The sequence below is a fragment of the Herpailurus yagouaroundi genome, unplaced genomic scaffold (genome assembly GCF_014898765.1).
Source record: "Herpailurus yagouaroundi ecotype Mexico unplaced genomic scaffold, PumYag 142, whole genome shotgun sequence".
NCBI classification, from domain to species: Eukaryota; Metazoa; Chordata; class Mammalia; order Carnivora; family Felidae; genus Herpailurus; species Herpailurus yagouaroundi.
In genome coordinates, this window is record NW_024412397.1 from 59743677 (window position 1) to 59760839 (window position 17163).

At 36.0% G+C, this 17163-nt stretch overlaps 1 protein-coding gene across 6 annotated transcripts in view; it reads left to right on the forward strand.

Moving 5' to 3' along the window:
• ANKRD12 (ankyrin repeat domain 12) overlaps positions 1-17163 on the forward strand; it is a 130687-nt gene that overhangs the window by 79358 nt on the left and 34166 nt on the right. For 5 of the 6 annotated variants that reach the window (XM_040479399.1, XM_040479395.1, XM_040479397.1 and 2 more), the window contains one exon: positions 995-1142. In XM_040479399.1, the coding sequence (XP_040335333.1) occupies positions 995-1142 (148 nt within the window). Of the gene's footprint in view, positions 1-994; positions 1143-10911; positions 10992-17163 lie in introns of those variants that run through there. The other variant, XM_040479401.1, reaches the window with a different exon arrangement.

Here is a 17163-nt window from a genome sequence, read left to right on the forward strand (position 1 = left end):
CAAAAATAAAAAACGTTAAAAAAAAAAAAAAAAAAGAACTGTGTCAAAGTAATGAATACAAAATTAGGTACAGGACACTGTAATGGGACCATGAAAGTCAGGGCCTTAAAGTCTAAGATTCACTAGAACTAGAGCACCTGGGTGGTTCATTTGGTTAAGCATCTTAGCTCAGGTCTTCATCTCATGGTCGTGAGTTACAAGCCCCATATTAGGCTCTGCGTTTAGGCATGAGGCCTATTTTATTATTTTTTTTAATTAAGTTTATTTATTTTGAGAAAGACCAAGACCATGTGAGTGGGGCAGGGGCAGAGAGAAGGAGAGAGAATCCCAAGCAGGCTCCGCCCTGCCAGTGCAGAGCCCAACATGGGGCTTGAACTCACAAAACCTCAAGATCGTGACCTGAGCCGAAACCAAGAGTCAGACACATAACCGATTGAGCCACCCAGGCACCCTGAAGCCTACTTTAAAAAAAAGATTCATTAGTTCTGAATAAATCCATGTCTGTTCCTAACAGTTTAAATTCCTAGAAGTTGGGAAAGAAGATGATTAAGAGCATTAGTAGTGATATTAGCCTTAAACAAAAGGATAATACTTCTTTTGAGACTCCCTTTTGAATATACGTTCTAAGAGGCCAAGAAGCTTGTTATTCTTCTTTGTGGATTTATCTACAAAAGTTGGAGCAGTGCTCATTAATAGATACTCAGTAAATATTTGTTGAATAGATGATGGAACAGGAAGAAAAATGATCTGATTTAGTGCTCAAATAACCCAGATTAAATTTTAAGGAGGAAACATCTTTGTAGTAGATAAGATCAGATTGAGGGTAGATGGCAATGAAAATGGAACTTGAAGAAAGTAATCATGATTTAGAATAGACAGACACTGAGGAACAGAGGCAGAGTAGATGAGGCAGAAGGATATGTGTTTTCAAGAGAATGGTTGAAATGACACGAACACTGAAGAGACTAAATCTTCCTACTGTTTAATATTGCAGATAGTCAAACTGTTACTTCGTCATGGTGGAAATCCATTTCAAGCTAATAAGCACGGGGAGCGCCCAGTGGATGTAGCAGAGACAGAGGAGTTGGAATTGCTGCTAAAAAGAGAGGTGCCTTTGTCTGATGATGATGAAAGTTACACAGGTTCGTTTCAGATAATCTACATTCAACTGTTTGTTTGACGTGGTGTTTAGTAAAACATTCTGATTCTGCTTTACAATACAGAAAATGTTTGAGTTCCTTAGAATAATGTTAGCCAGCTATTAAGAATGATGAATTTAGTAACCTAGGTATTTACTACATGTCTTCTGTGTAAGTGGAGACATAATGCCATTGCCCTATTTTCATGATTCCCTCCCCGCCCCCGCCCCCCCCCCCCAACAAACTGCTATCACATTAAAGTCTACTGCAGAACCTTTCCCCATTAACAGCTGTTAGCACGCTACTCTGACTTCTTTCATTCTGTTATAGAGAGCTACTAACCAAACCCTTCCTGTTTTTCCTGGCATTAGTGAGTCATCTTTGCATTTTGACTTCTGTGATTTAGGTGGTTGAACTCTGCTCATTGTTGTAAGGTAGGGGCACAGTTTATAAACATCGTATTAAAAAGGAAAGATCTAAAAGAATATTTCAGAAAAATTTTGACGTACTTGGTTTCCTTTTAAAATAAACAATTAAAGATGTAACAGAAGAAAACTTTCCTGCATTGAAGAAAGTCTTTTACATATAGTTTGAAAGGATTCATGTTTCAGGCAAAAATCCTCATTGAATTTATTCTTCAAGAATTTATTAAGAATCATAATGGCCATATCCTCAAAAAATTTTAAAGAATTTCTACAAGAAATTAGGTAATACTATTTCTTATAAATAAGGGAATAAAGGGGCACCTGGGTGGCTCAGTCGGGCGGCCGACTTCGGCTCAGGTCATGATCTCGCGGTCCGTGAGTTTGAGCCCCGCGTCGGGCTCTGTGCTGACAGCTCAGAGCCTGGGGCCCGGTTCAGATTCTGTCTCCCCCTCTCTCTCTGACCCTCCCCCGTTCATGCTCTGTCTCTCTCTGTCTCAAAAATAAATAAACGTTAAAAAAAATAAATAAATTTTAAAAAAATAAAAATAAAATAAATAAGGGAATAAAAATCAAACCATACTCCTTTAATCTCAGCCATTTCCAGAAAGCAGTAAAGCAACATTTATACTTTTGAGGCAGAAAGGTCTACCCTGTGGTTTTTTTTTTTTTTTTTTTTTTTTGAGGTAGAAGTGACCTATAACATTATGTTCCAAGTGTTCAACGTAATGATTTGGTGTTTGTATATATTGCAAAATGATCACTACAGTAAGGCTAGTTAACATCCATCATCCTACATGGTTAAAATATTTTTTCTTTTTTTTCTCGTGATAAGGAATTTTAAGATCTGTCTTAGCAGCTTTCAAATACATAGTACAGTATTATCACCATGCTGTACCTTCCGTCCCCATGACTTACTTATTTTATACTAAAAGTTTGTACATTTTGACCCCTTTCATCCATTTCATCTAGTGCCCACCTCTGGCAGCCTATAATCTGTTCTCTGTATCAGTGAGCTTGGGGTTTTTTTGTTTTGTTTTTAGATTACACGTATAAGTGAGATCATACAGTATGTGTCTTTCTCTGACTTACTTCACTTGGCATGATGACCTCAGGGTCCTTTGTAGATGGCAAGATTTCACTCTTTCTTATGGTTGGGTAATTTATTAATGCATATGCCACATCTTTTTTAACCATTCATCCATAGATGGACACTTGGGTTGCCTCCATATCTTGGCTATTGTAAATAATGCTGCAGTGAACATGGGGTGCATATATCTTTTTGAGTTAGTATTTTTGTTTCTTCAGATAAATACCCAGAAGTGGAATTGCTGGGAATTATGGTAATTCCATCTTTAATTTTTTGAGGAGCTTCCATACTATTTTCCATAGTGGCCGCACTAATTTACATTCCCACCAGCAGTGCAAAAGTCTGTTTTCTCCACATCTTTGCGAACACTTTTTATTTCTTGTCTTTTTGGAACTAGCCATTCTCACAAGTGTGAGGAGTACCTCACTGCGGTTTGCAATTCCCTGATAATTAGTGATGTTGAGCATCTTTTCATATATTGTTGGCCATCTTTACATCTTCTTTGGAAAAATGTCTATTCAAAGCCTCTCCCCATTTTTAAATTGGATTGTTTGCTTTTGAGTTGTATGAGTTCTCTATATATTTTAGATGTTTTTATGAGATACATGATTTTCAGATATATTTTCTCCCATTCACTAGGTTGCCTTTTCATGTTGTTGATGATTTCCTTTGCTGTGCAGAAGTTAGAATCTCAGTGTTTTATTATGAACATGGTCAGCGGTGCCTGAGTGGCTCAGTTGCTTCAGTGTCCGACTTCAGCTCAGGTCATGAACTCATGGTTCATGAGTTCAAGCCCTGTGCAGGGCTCTGTGTTGACAGCTCAGAGCCTGGAGCCTGCTTTGGATTCATATTCATTCACTCTTTCCCTCTCTCTCTTTCTCTCTTCCTCTTCCACATTGCACACTTTCTCTCTCGAACATAAATAAAGGTTTTTAAAAGTTAAAAAAAAATATTCAAACATACAGCAAAGCTCAAAGAATTATGTAGTGTACACTCTGTACTCACCAAATATAATTTCTTAGCTGTTAACTTTTTACTAGATTTTTTTTATTACATTATCACATATCCAATCTTATTTTTTTGATGCCTTTCAAAATAAATTGCAGACATTTCTAAATCCTTTAGCAGGCATTTCATTAACTAGAGTTCTGTTTTCGCGTATGATTATTGAAGATAATATTTACATTTGTGAAATTAATCTTTAATGAAGCAGTCTGAATTTTGAGAACTGCATAGACCTGTATAATCTAATCTTCTCAAGATACAGACTGTCTCTGTCATTCCAGAAAGTTCCTTACACCCTTTCCTAGTCAGTTCCCACCCCTACCTGATCATTTATATCTTTTATGGTAAAAATGATTAGGCAAGAATCACTAATGGCTGATAATCTACAGGGGACTTTTTGATGATGAGCAGAATATTTACATGGCCTTTTCACCAATACAACAGAGGAGAAGGAAAACAGTAATGATAGAGAAGAGAAATTTAGCAGCACTGAACTTTGTGGTCAAAATTACCATCATCAAGGGAGGGATGGATGCACATCATGTGCTTTCAGATGTGATACCATGAGAAGGATATAATGTTACTTTTCTAGCATTCTGGCTGTGAATGCATAATCATGAGGAATGTTCTGGTTTTTTTCTTTTTAAGAGCCAGCACCATGAAAGATTAAGAAATGTCAATGTCATAAAGTGATAGAAATGTTCCATATTATGTAAAGAGATAACAGTTAAGGGCTATACCTGTTCCTTGTCTGGATCCTATCCTGGAGGGGGAGAATGACTATATAAAGAACATTATACCATACAAGGAATATGGACAGAAGATTAGCATTTTATCAGTGTAAATTTATGAAGTTGATAACTGTACTGTGGTGATAGATAATATCCTTATGTTTTAGGAAATATTCACTGAAGTAGGTAGAGGTAAAGAGCCATGATGTATATAATTTACCTTCGTGCAGTTCAAAGGAAAAAATGTATATATACACACACGTATATACAGAGAGAATACAAGTTATAAAGCAAGAGAGTATAACAATAATAGGCATATCTGGATAAAGGATATATAGTATTTAGTATTTTTTTCTAGCTTTTTGTGAGTCTGAAATTATTTCCAAATGAAATTCAAAATAAATGCTGGGGCACCACGTGGCTCAGTTGGTTAAGCATCTGACTTCGGGTCAGGTCATATCTTGCAGTTCATGAGTTCGAGCCCTGCATTGGGCTCCACGCTGCCCGTGCGGAGCCTGCTTAGGATTCTGTCTTTCTCCTTCTCTCTTTCTACCCTTCCCTTACTTGCTGTCTCTCTGAAAATAAATAAACTTTAAAAAAAAAAAAAAACATATATATATATATATATATATATAGGTAAACATATCAGTATATAAGCTTTCCTTGCTTTATGTGTTGAAAAGATATAAAAGCAGTGACATTAAGACAGTATGCAATAATCAGTCATTCCTAGTGCCCAGATTATAATCTTGAAAAATATTCTACTAAAAGTAAAAGAAAAGCAGGATGGGGCACCTGGGTGGCTTAGTCAGTTGAGCATCCAACCTCAGCTCCCGTCATGATCTCATGGTTCGTGAATTCAAGCCCTGTATTGGGTTCACTGATGGCAGCATGGATCCCACTTCAGATCTTCTGACCCCTTCTCTCTTGGCTCCTCCCCCACTCATACTCTCTCAAATTAAAAAAGAAAAAAAAATGAAAAGAAAACTGGGAAAAAATAGGTGATTCTTTGAGGAAATCTAGAAGATAAACTTGGGACATTTTGTCATTACAGATTCTAAGGAAACTATCAAAGCCTTGTCAAAAAGCCTTAGGAAACAAGTTGGAGGAATACCCACTGGCCAAAGATGGGATAGGTTGTGCTTCAGTAACAGTATTAGTTGCATCTATGTTTAAATCCATGATTCCATAGTGATAAATTTTTAAATTAATTCATCATCAGAGAACTAATTTGTTATCTTAAAAATTAGGCAGAAATGGAAAGTAATCATTTATTTTGCCTTTCCTATATGAACTTTATCACTGGGTAACTTTATAGGTGAGAAGTATTTTCTTTTAAGATTAATTCAGCCAAAAGAATGGGAGAAAAGGATTAACTGTTTTGCAATTCCCAGTTAGTTAATATATCTAAGCATTGCTAACATTAAATAAAAAAAAAAAAAAAAAATACTGCAATGCCCCCAATGAAAGAATACAATTCTCAGTCCTCAGGTTCCAGCTGCAACTTGGAGGAAATATCAGGGTTTGAGGGATATGCTGAACTTCATTAACCAAAATCTAGACTGTGGGAGACCCAGACAGCTTTGGTTCTTCAACATAGATTGCATGAAGATGAAAAAGGGTAACCTGTAGGAAAAAGTTAAAATGTTTAAAAAGGAGGGGCGCCTGGGTGGCGCAGTCGGTTAAGCGTCCGACTTCAGCCAGGTCACGATCTCGCGGTCCGGGAGTTCGAGCCCCGTGTCGGGCTCTGGGCTGATGGCTCAGAGCCTGGAGCCTGTTTCCGATTCTGTGTCTCCCTCTCTCTCTGCCCCTCCCCCGTTCATGCTCTGTCTCTCTCTGTCCCAAAAATAAATAAACGTTGAAAAAAAAATTTTTTTTTAAATAAAATGTTTAAAAAGGAGAAAGACTAAAAAAACGAAGCATGTGTTTAATAGGTGAGTTATACTTTTCTGGGGTATTTTTGCTTAAAACTCAGTCGAGATAGATGACACTTATAAGTTCCAGGATATTAGGGTTTGTTTGTTTAAGTTTATTTATTTATTTTGAGAGAGCAAGCACAAGTTGGGGAGGGACGGGAAGAGAGAGAGAATCCCAAACAGGCTCCATGCTTTCAGCACAGAACCTAATGCAGGGCTTACACTCACAAAACCTCAAGAACATGACGTGAGCCAAAACCAAGAGTTGGACGTTTAACTGACTGAGCCACCCAGGAATCCCTGGGATATTAGATTTTTTTTTTAATACTAAGAAATTCTTGGGGTGCCTGGGTGGCTCAGTTGGTTGAGCATCTGACTCTTGATTTCAGCTCAGGTCATGATCTCATGGTTTGTGGGAATGAGCTCCACATCAGGCTCTGTGCTGAGAGCATGGAGCCTGCTGGGGATTCTCTGTCTGCCTCTCCCTCCCCCTCTCCCTCCCTTACTCTCCCTTATCCTCCCTCCCTCTCTCTCTGTCTACATTTAAAGATGCTAAGAAATTCTTATCTCTCTCTCTCTCTCTCTCTCTCTCTCTCTCTCTCTCCATTTAAAAGATACTAAAAAATTATTAAGATGATATGTTGGGGAAAGCCTGATAAGCTTTCAGTAGTTTTGAGGGGGACCAGCAATAGTAATAGTTCCTTTATTTCACTAAGGAAATGATCAGCATTTTTACTTCACTTAGGAAGTGATCAGCACTATCACCTATCCAAAAGTAGGATTAATTATAAGAAGAGGAGACCGAGGGTGGGGGCTGTAAAGAAGGAAAGAAAAATACAATATTGGGTAAAGTGTTGATAGCAGTATTTGGTGTAGTGGTGGTAATGTTAATGAATGAAACTAAAACTATAGGCAAAATTGTAAAGGGGGCAACATTCTTTCCAGCATCTGTTTTCACCTCTTAACCATCCAGTAGATCTAAGTTCCTTAAGTGGTACATAGACACTGCTTGGTAAATATTTGTTGAATTGCTGGGGAGGGTTTACTGGCCCTGAGGGATTATTCAGGACTTTTCAGCCTCCACAAATCCCAGGAATAGCTAAATCTGTAGGCTGAGTTCGTCCATTACAGAGACTAGAAAAGTTTGAGGAGATGTAGAATCAAACAACAGAGAGCCTTCTCCTGGTACTTTAGCTGCTAACTGGCAGGCACAGGGGTGAAGGCCACTTTACCTTCCACCACTACCTCGGTCTACTCCCACCATTGGGTTACAGTGTGCTAACAAAGAAAGGCAACCCTTCAAGGTTGTCTAGAAATCTGAGAGAATGATCATTTTAAACAAAATGTTAACCCAGCTAAATAAAACTACTAGAGGAAGCAGATTAACTTCGACAACAAAAATGAGCACTGAAGAAAATTCACGTACAGCACAAAATGACTTTTTGGAACTAATAAAAAACATGATTATACGAGCAGAACTCCAGTGAGGAATGATCATTGTTAGGGCTTTAAGTTGTCAGACTGGAAAATCATGTAAAATAAATCCTTACAACACAGCAAAAATACAAAGAGAGGGGCGCCTGGGTGGCGCAGTCGGTTAAGCATCCGACTTCAGCCAGGTCACGATCTCGCGGTCCGTGAGTTCGAGCCCCGCGTCGGGCTCTGGGCTGATGGCTCGGAGCCTGGAGCCTGTTTCCGATTCTGTGTCTCCCTCTCTCTCTGCCCCTCCCCCGTTCATGCTCTGTCTCTCTCTGTCCCAAAAATAAATAAACGGAAAAAAAAATTTTTTTTATAAAAAAAAATACAAAGAGAAAGAATCCTAAAAGAAAAAAGACTTAAGAGAATAGATCTAGGAAATGTAAAAGGTCAAACATGTGAGTAATATCTACAGGAATTTGAAAGGGAAAAAAAAGAAGCAGGTGAAAGATAGTCCATAATTAAACAAATAGAAAAAAATTGTCCTGAGCTGAAAAATTTTCTGATAGCCTGAGTCTATCAGTTATAAAGGTGAGTGAGTTCCAGATGGTTTAAGATTTTTTTTAAACATTTATTTGTTTTTGAAGGAGAGAGAGAGTGAGTGGAGAGGGGTAGAGAGAGAGGGAGACACAGAATCCGTAGCAGGCTCCAGGCTCTCAGCTGTCAACACGGAGTGGGGCTTGAACCCACAAGCCATGAGATCATGACCTGAACCAAACTCGGACGCTCAACCAACTGAGCCACCCAGGCGCCCCCAGATGGTTTAATGAAAACATGTGCGCGCGCGCGCACACACGCACACATCCCCCCACATCCACCAGACATGTATTTGTCAGTTTCCTTAGTTCTGAATGTAACAAGTTATCTACCAGGAAATACTGTCACATTGGCATTGGACTTACAACTTTTTTTTTAATGTTTATTTTTGAGAGTGAGAGAGTATGTTATGTGTGGAGGAGGGGCAGAGAGCAAGGGAGACAGAGGATCTGCAGGCTCTGTGCTAACCGTGGCAGCAGAAAGCCCCATACAGAGCTCAAACTCATGAACAGTGAGATGATGACCTGAGCAGAAGTCAGATGCTTAACTGACTGAGCCACCCAGGCTCTCCTGGATGTAGAACTTCTAACAGTGGAAGGTAAACTGTTGAGAGAAAATTGCATTATAAAAATTCTGTACCTGACCAAGGTATTATTCATATGTCAGGGTAAAAGAAAGATAATAGCAGACATTTAAACATTTAAAAGATGTACTAATAAGTATATTTTCTTATATTTAAAAAAATTTTTGGAAAAATAAACCAACAACTTACAAAAGTGGTTATTTAGTAGAGGAAGGGATATAAAAGGAGGTACGTGAATTGTTACAACAGTCTTTGAAAAACAGTCTGGCAACAGCTAACAATACAAGAGCTCTTATCTTGTAGAGATATATACTAAAATATTTCTAGATGAAATGATATGAACAGGATGTGCCTCAAAGTGATACAGGGATAGGATAAATGGAGGTATGAATTGGCCAAGGATTGATGGCTATTGGAGCTGAGTGATGAGTACATGATGGGCTAGTGGTTTCCGGGTGGTATAGTATAACATTGCCTACTTTTGTGTAAGTTCAAAATTTATCATTGTAAACATTTTTTTAAATAGATATGCTCCTTGATCTAGCAATTAAACTTCTGATAATATCTCATGTTTTTTTATAGCGCTGTTTTTAGTGGCAAAAGAAAAACTGTATGGTGATACAAGGGATTGGTTGCATAAATTGTGGTAGATAGTCACACAATGGACTATTTATTGTACAGCTGTGAGAAAGTAGGTCCTAATGCTATTACTTGGAGAGATTTTCATTAAGATATTTTTGAGTTAGAAAAATCAAGATAATCATAATATCTCAGTTTTAAAATGAATAATATTTGTTAAACCTCTAAGTTTGTGTATGTACATACATTTGTGTAAAATCTTACAAGTATGGAACAGAATTTGAAAGGATATATACCTAGCGAAATGTACTTTGTTGAATCTGTTTACTAACATCACACATGATCTAACTGCCAGATCCCTTAGCTATCTTTTTACTCTAACTGCCCTTAGCTATCTTTTTACTCTCCTGGCAGAATTTGACAATGTTGACGTTCTTTCTAAAATTCTCCTGTGTTGGTTGTTGGAATGTGATTCTCTCCCAGCTTTCATCTAGCTTCCTGGACTGTTTCTACTCAGTTTCGTTCTAGAATCTCATCTTCATTTCTTCCTCATTCCCTTCCCATACATTCCTGTGTTGGTTTTTCCAAAGATTTTACTTTCTGGACTGTCTTCTCATGACACATATTCTCATAGATAAATTTCACCCACACTCAGTTTTAACTACCATCAATATGGTGAGGTCTTCCAGATATGTATTCCATACTTTTCTCTTAAACCTCAAACCTGTATATTTAATTGCTCTCTGGATATTACCACTTAGAATTTCCACAGAAATCAGTAGACCTAAATAGAAGTTCTTCTCTTCCATTTAGACTCCTTTTCTTGTTTTTCGTGTCTCGATTGATGATAGCATCATTTATCTGTATATATGTCACTTGGTGGTCATCTTAATAAACTCCTCTGTCTCCTTTTCCTTCAGTTTTTCAGCACCTGTTCTTGAACATTGATTATGTGTCAGGTATTATTTAAGTACTAGGGATACAGCTGATTAAGAAAATGAAGATGCTAACGTAATCATCCACTAACCTCTGTCAGTTTCTACTTCTAAAATATTTGTAAATCCATCTACCAGTTATAAGCTGCAAGTCATTTGTGCTGTGTGAGATCAGGGCTATAACAGTTAAAATTACCTTGGCTTTCATAAGAAAGTAAGAAAATAAGATTTGAAAAAGAAAATTTGTATATGGTATGTTAATTTTCCCATTTATTATGGCTATGAACTCTGTAACTCTGGTCTCTTCAGAAAACAGTGGCTGTAAAGAGCAGCTTTTATTATAAAACTTGCCATTAGAAAACAGATTGCCTGTGGAAGAGGGGAGGGATCATATCTGAACTTAAATGTTTAATTAGAGTGAAACACATCTTCAAGAGCCTTTTTTGATTTTCACAGATGTTGTTTCATGTGTTCATCAACTATGTATTGATTTTTCAGAATATTTATTTTCCACATGGTGAATGTGCCTGAATTATTGCTTGATCAAAGTCCCTCAAGGAATGATGCAAAAATCATCAGTAAGTATCATACAAAAATTTTGGAGTTGCTGAAAAAGACTGATGAAAATACCCACTTTGTTTATTTTACATGAGGTCCTTGTTAGACTTAACTTTATCAAACTTCATCCAATCTAAATTTAGAATGTATTACTATCTAATCAAGAATAACTGCCCATAGATGTTTGTATGTATATAGCCTGATAGCATCATTACCCATCTGGTATATCACATCATCCATGTGACAGATACACTTTAAGAGTTGCAAAGTTAGATAATATAACCAAGACGCTGGATTTTAGAACTTAATAAATTTGGAGGAAATAGTATTAAATATGTAACATTTAAAATATGGCTTATTCCATTAGGCATTGTGCTTTATGCCAGTGCTACTCAAGTCAAGGTTGCTGTTCCGCAAACTGTTACTGGTCCTCAAGATAAGGAGCTTGTGCCAGAATGTAAATCAACACATTGCTTCCCGTTACCAGGAAGGATGAAAGGCTATGAGTAAATATCAGCTGAATTAAACAGTGTGCTAGTGACATAAAATTGATTTCCAGTTTTGGTGCAGGCTCCTTATTTCTCCACAGATTAGTAATAATTTGCAGACTAGCCTCAGTCCAGAGACTACACTGAGTAGCTCTCCTAAGTCCTGCATATCAAACATTTATAATATTGCAGGAATACATGTCTTGGTTAGTATAGCTTATTTGTATACAAATGTGTGGCACTTTTAAATTTGCATAATTCTTTAGTCTTTTTCCCCCCTAATTTCTGCCCTTTCCCCACAGTCTTATTCCACATTACCTTCCTGCACAGAAATTCTATCTAATAATGGTGTTTGCTACAAGTAATTGCTTCTTGCTGCTCTGCTGAGGACTCAGTCATATTATTCAGAGTCATGTCACACTCATGAAACATAATTATGGTAATGGAGAAGTGGGTAACTCTGTGTCACACAGTGCCCCCCCCCCCATACTTTCTGGCATTCATTAATTGCCAAAGTAGAAATTCTGTTACAGATTTACAGATACTAATTTTATTACTTAAACAGAGTGACCAGTGAACAAAGTTGAAAATGCCAGTCATTGTCAAAAAAGGCATTCACCTTTTTCTTATGTTACTTCAACCACCAGAAATCTGGCCTTGTTTATCGAGCGCTGCTATAAACTTTCCTCACTTGCGTACTTCACCTTAAGGAGATACTCCATCATAATAAATAGATGAGCTACTCTTAGCATCTGCTGTAAAAACAGATCAGGAAACTTTTAAAAAGACAGTGATATATTGTTACCCACTGGTGTTTACTGAGTACATTTCTGTGTCATAAAATACACAAAATGACCAGTATTTTTAAAGAGCCTTATTTTCTTAATGTTAAAATATTAAATTGTAACTATTCTAAATATATTGTCATACTTTGTGAAACTCATTTCCTCAGTTTTATATTTCAGGAGCTATGAAAATATGACTGGTTGATACATGCACATATGGAATTATAACAGTTAAATCAATAGATCAAAAAAACAATTATTTAAGTCCAGATATACCAGAAATTTTTATTAAATGGATCATGTGATGTTAACAGTTTAACCATAAGTAGGAAGAAGCATCACCTTAGGAAGTTTTAAACCAAACCTTTTAACCTTAGAAGTATGAAGATATCTATAGGAAGAAATTACATAAGATGTTTTTAGAGTGTTAAAATATATTATCAGCATACTTGATCATTATAGGAGTTTAGACTTGATCAAGCATTTTGTAGGATAAAGGAGTTTGCATGTTATATACCTAAAATTAAAGATACTCCCTTTTAAGATGTAAAGAATATTTTATCTTCTTGCTTTCCAAATGGCATGTTTAAATCACTTCCAGAATATATGTTAGGAAGTGAGTTAGGCCAGGTGTGGAAAATTATAATCCATTTATAACCCAAGAACCTTATTTCGTTTAATTAGGACTGTTAGCAAACTCTCACATTAAATCCATTTCTGAACTGGTGGAGTGGCAGCAAGCACAGTGGTGGGTGTTCAGCACCCTTTCTGTCTCACCTATCCCTGTAGTACCAGTGCTTGGCAGAAATGAAAAGTCCAGTTAGGTAACTGTTATGTACAGAGGATTGAGAATACAGCATGATAGGCAGTGAGATATTCTTTGATTTCATGACCAACCAGACGAAATTCCATAGTGTTTTGCATAGTGTTTTTGCATGCTCTGCTTTTTCTCCTCTGCTTTGTGACATATATGGTACACTTGACACACAGAATTCTGAATTGTAATTTTTCAGACCTTCTTCTAAATATCACCAGCTGCTTCTATCTGAATCTCAAACAAAACCACTACAGTTCTCTTAGTTGAAAATCAATACAGATTTTACCATGTGTTTTTTTATGGATTAATTATATCAACCTAATACCAAAGCTTAAGAATATTTAATTCTACATGGAGTGTTTTTTAAAGAAAAATATGTATGTTAAAGTTTGTTAAGTGGAGAAAAAGGAAACAAAATTACTAAATTACCATTTACTGTAGGTGTTCATTTTTAGCAGTGTCTATACGAATTACACACTTCTATATTTTTTGCTTGTTCATATATCAGAAAAATAAATGGAAAATTGTGGTTGCAGTTGAGACGTTCTTTGGATGTCTGCAAATGAATACATTATAAGTCTTTAAATTTTATGTTACATAAAATAGCCTATTAAATATCTCTCTTTGAAGTTTATATAACCAAGAAATTTTAATTGTATATGCCCAAAATATGTAAGATTATTTTTTATAAATAGTAGGTTTCTTTGTTAATAATGTTAGTTTAATGGCTTTTATCACAAACTGAATTTCTACCAGTACCTAGCAACTTAAAGTGAGTCTGTCACATAATTATAATAGTTGAGATATTGCTGAATATGCAAGACTAAAACTCTCTGAAGGGTACATTTGGGCAGAACCCTTAAAGACCTTTGACTTTTAAAAATTATTTATTATATATAAAAAATTATTATATATGCATACATTGAATGAGTTCAGCCTTAGCTATATCATTCTGTCTGCAGAAAAGTGTTTTATCTAGTCATGATTAAAAGGACCTCCATGTAATATATATATATGTATATATATATATTTGTTATGGAATTAGTGGAGACTGGGTGATTTTGTCAGTTTCCTTTAGTGACATCAAAATTTTTGTAGTGATACTAGTCCTATTTTCAGAGGGGAAATTTTTTTATTTATTTATACTTTATAGAATTAGTTTATCTGTTTTACTGACATTTTAGTAGAAAGGCAATGTGTAACTATGACTAATTGAGGGAGTATACAGAATATTGTGGTACTTGATTTTACTTCCTATGTAGATTTTGCTTTTAGACTTAGTATTTTCAACTGTTGATTATATTCTCTTCCTTCCCCAGCTCACCCCTAAACTCTTGACTATAGTTCTCTTACCTGCATCTATTATTATAGAAATACAGTGAAAATATGTCCTCGTATGGCATACTTACTTCCAAATAGATGTATGACTGCTTTTCTTCCAAAAAGCAGAATTTAAATACCTAAACTTAGGAGAACTGTGGCTTAGAAGTGGAGATTTAGAAGAGTCTATATAAAATTACCTGATGGGTTTCTTCCCCCCTGTCTCTGAGCTACATTTCTCAGTCAATTTAAGGATATGAAAGCTGTAATGATTTGTTTCCTAAAATGCAAGTAAATTTTTTTAGTGTTACTTCTTTGGCTAGGTAATATAAGTAAGTTCTACAATTAGTCCTTAAATATATTAGTTGTGAGTAGTGAACTATTACAGAGCAAAGGAACAACTCAGAATATACATAAGAGAGGCCTGCAGCATTTGTGAAGTACTCTTCCTCTCAAGCCCCAGAGAGTCTCTGAAACTACAATTAGTTTATTCAGGAAACAGTCTCAGCGGAAGACTGAGATTAGAGAGAGCCACAGATCAATGCAAAGGCCTCTCAGAGAAGAAATGAGTTTTTCCTTTCATCAGTACAACAAGAAATCCAGAGATTTAAGGAAAAGGAAAATCAAGTGAATAAAAGACAAGAAGGGCCAAGATGAACAAGCAGGACTATTGACCTTGGGGAATATAAATAATACAGAAAACAGAAGGATAAGTTGTTCTCAGTATTCTTGGAGATCCTTGGAAGGCAGTCTACTAAAAGACTGCTGTGAAAAAGTAGACCTGGAAAGTCCTCGGAATTCAAAATATTTATCATAACTGAAAGTAAATATTCTATACACTCTAAAGAACAGACTGGACCTTGCTGAAGATCTTGAGATCAAAGAGAAGAGCAACATATAAAACATTAAACAAAAGACATTGGAAATACGCGAAAAATGGTAAAAACAGACAAACAAAAACATACCCAGGATAATACAGTAGTCATCTTACAAAAAAGAGCAAATGTTGAGAAGAAAATAACTTCAAGGATAAAATTCTTTTTAATTCTATAAGCTCCCAGTATCACAGGGAAACATGTTACCTACAAAGGAGAGACTGGCATCAGACTTCTCAAATATGTTTTAGAAGACAGGTGGAGCTGTAGTTACAGCATTCTGTGAAATATTATTTTGAACCTAGAATTCCGTTCCCAACCAACTATCACTCAAGTGTCAGGGCTTTCTTTCTCTGGAAAAGTTCCTCACATATATATATATTACTCTTCAGTGACACAAAACACAAGTCTAAAAGGAAGATATAAAAACTAACTCAGGATTTTGGTGAAAAATTCCAGAGTGACAACAATGAGCAGTTGGCATATGTTTTAACAAAATGTCAGCTTTATGAGGAATGTTATTAAGAAAAGAGAAAGTAGGTAACAATACACATAATGTCTGAATTAGATGGAGAGCTTGCTGTGTCTGGTATTGATGTGAAGGCATATTGTCTGAGCTGATGAACAAGAAAAAAGGTGAAAACTCCAGGAAAAATAAAACATATGAATAATTCATGGCCTAATTAAAAAGCAAGCTAAAATGTGACATGATTTTTGAGTTGCTCATGGAGCAAATGCATGCTTTCTGAAATGACAGTAGAAGGTCTCTCTTGGTCAGATAATTTAGAAGAGCCAAGAGAAAAGACCCGAAGTTCAGAAATTCTGTCACTTTATTATTTCTAAGTTAGTTAAATTCAAATAAGGCATATGTAATACTTTAAAGAAGTTATGAAGAATGATTCTCTTGGGTGGTGGGATTATTTTATTGGTAGTTTTTCTTTACCCAACCCTGTATTTCTCTGGCTTTCTGTCATGAACTGTTTTACTTTTATAATAAAAGAACAATAAAATGCTACTTGAAAATAAATGAAAACAATTTTTATAAAAAAGATTACCAAAGTAGTATAGCTTAGGGGGCGCGCCTGGGTGACTCCGTCCGTTAAGCCTCCAACTCTTGATTTCAGCTCCGATCATGATCTCATGGTTTGTGGGATCAGGTCCTGCATTGGACTCCGTGCTGATAGCGCTGAGCCTATTTGGGATATTCTCTGTCTCTCTCAAAATAAATAACCTTAAAAAGAAGTACAGCTTAGGACTTTTCTGCACTAACCCATCTCTGAATAAAAAATAACATGTATAAGGAAACACCATTCTAAATGTAAAGGGTTTTTTTGTTTGTTGGTTTTTTTCTTTTTTAAGAAAGTATTCCTATGTCTAAAGAATACTTAGTTCTAGTTAAATATATTACACACATGCAGCTTTCAACATTGTAGAGATTTTGGTAATGGAAATCAAGTCATAAAACATTTTTTTCTACTCTTTTTGAAATGGCTGTTCAATAATAAAAGCTCAGATTTACTACTCCATACTATCTAGGTTTGATCCTTGAATCTCTAATTGTCAGCAAGTTTAGTTAACCTGGATGTACGAAGTTTCACATCTGTAAAATAAAGACTACAGCACAAACGGTATGAAGATGTGGTAAATAAAAGTTAAATAAATGAATATATGAGTGCGCATAGAATATCAACTGGCACAGAGTTAAGCACTTGATAAATACTAGCTTTGAAACTAGTGAAAATCTAAAATAAGGTTATCACATTACACATGTCCAATTGTTTAAAATTAAGTATTGAGAACCATATTTATATAATATTGCAGCCTTGTAATCTTCAAATTGAAAATGTTATTTGTGAGGTGCCCAGTTGGTTCAGACTCTTGATCTCAGGGTTGTAAGTTTGAGCCCC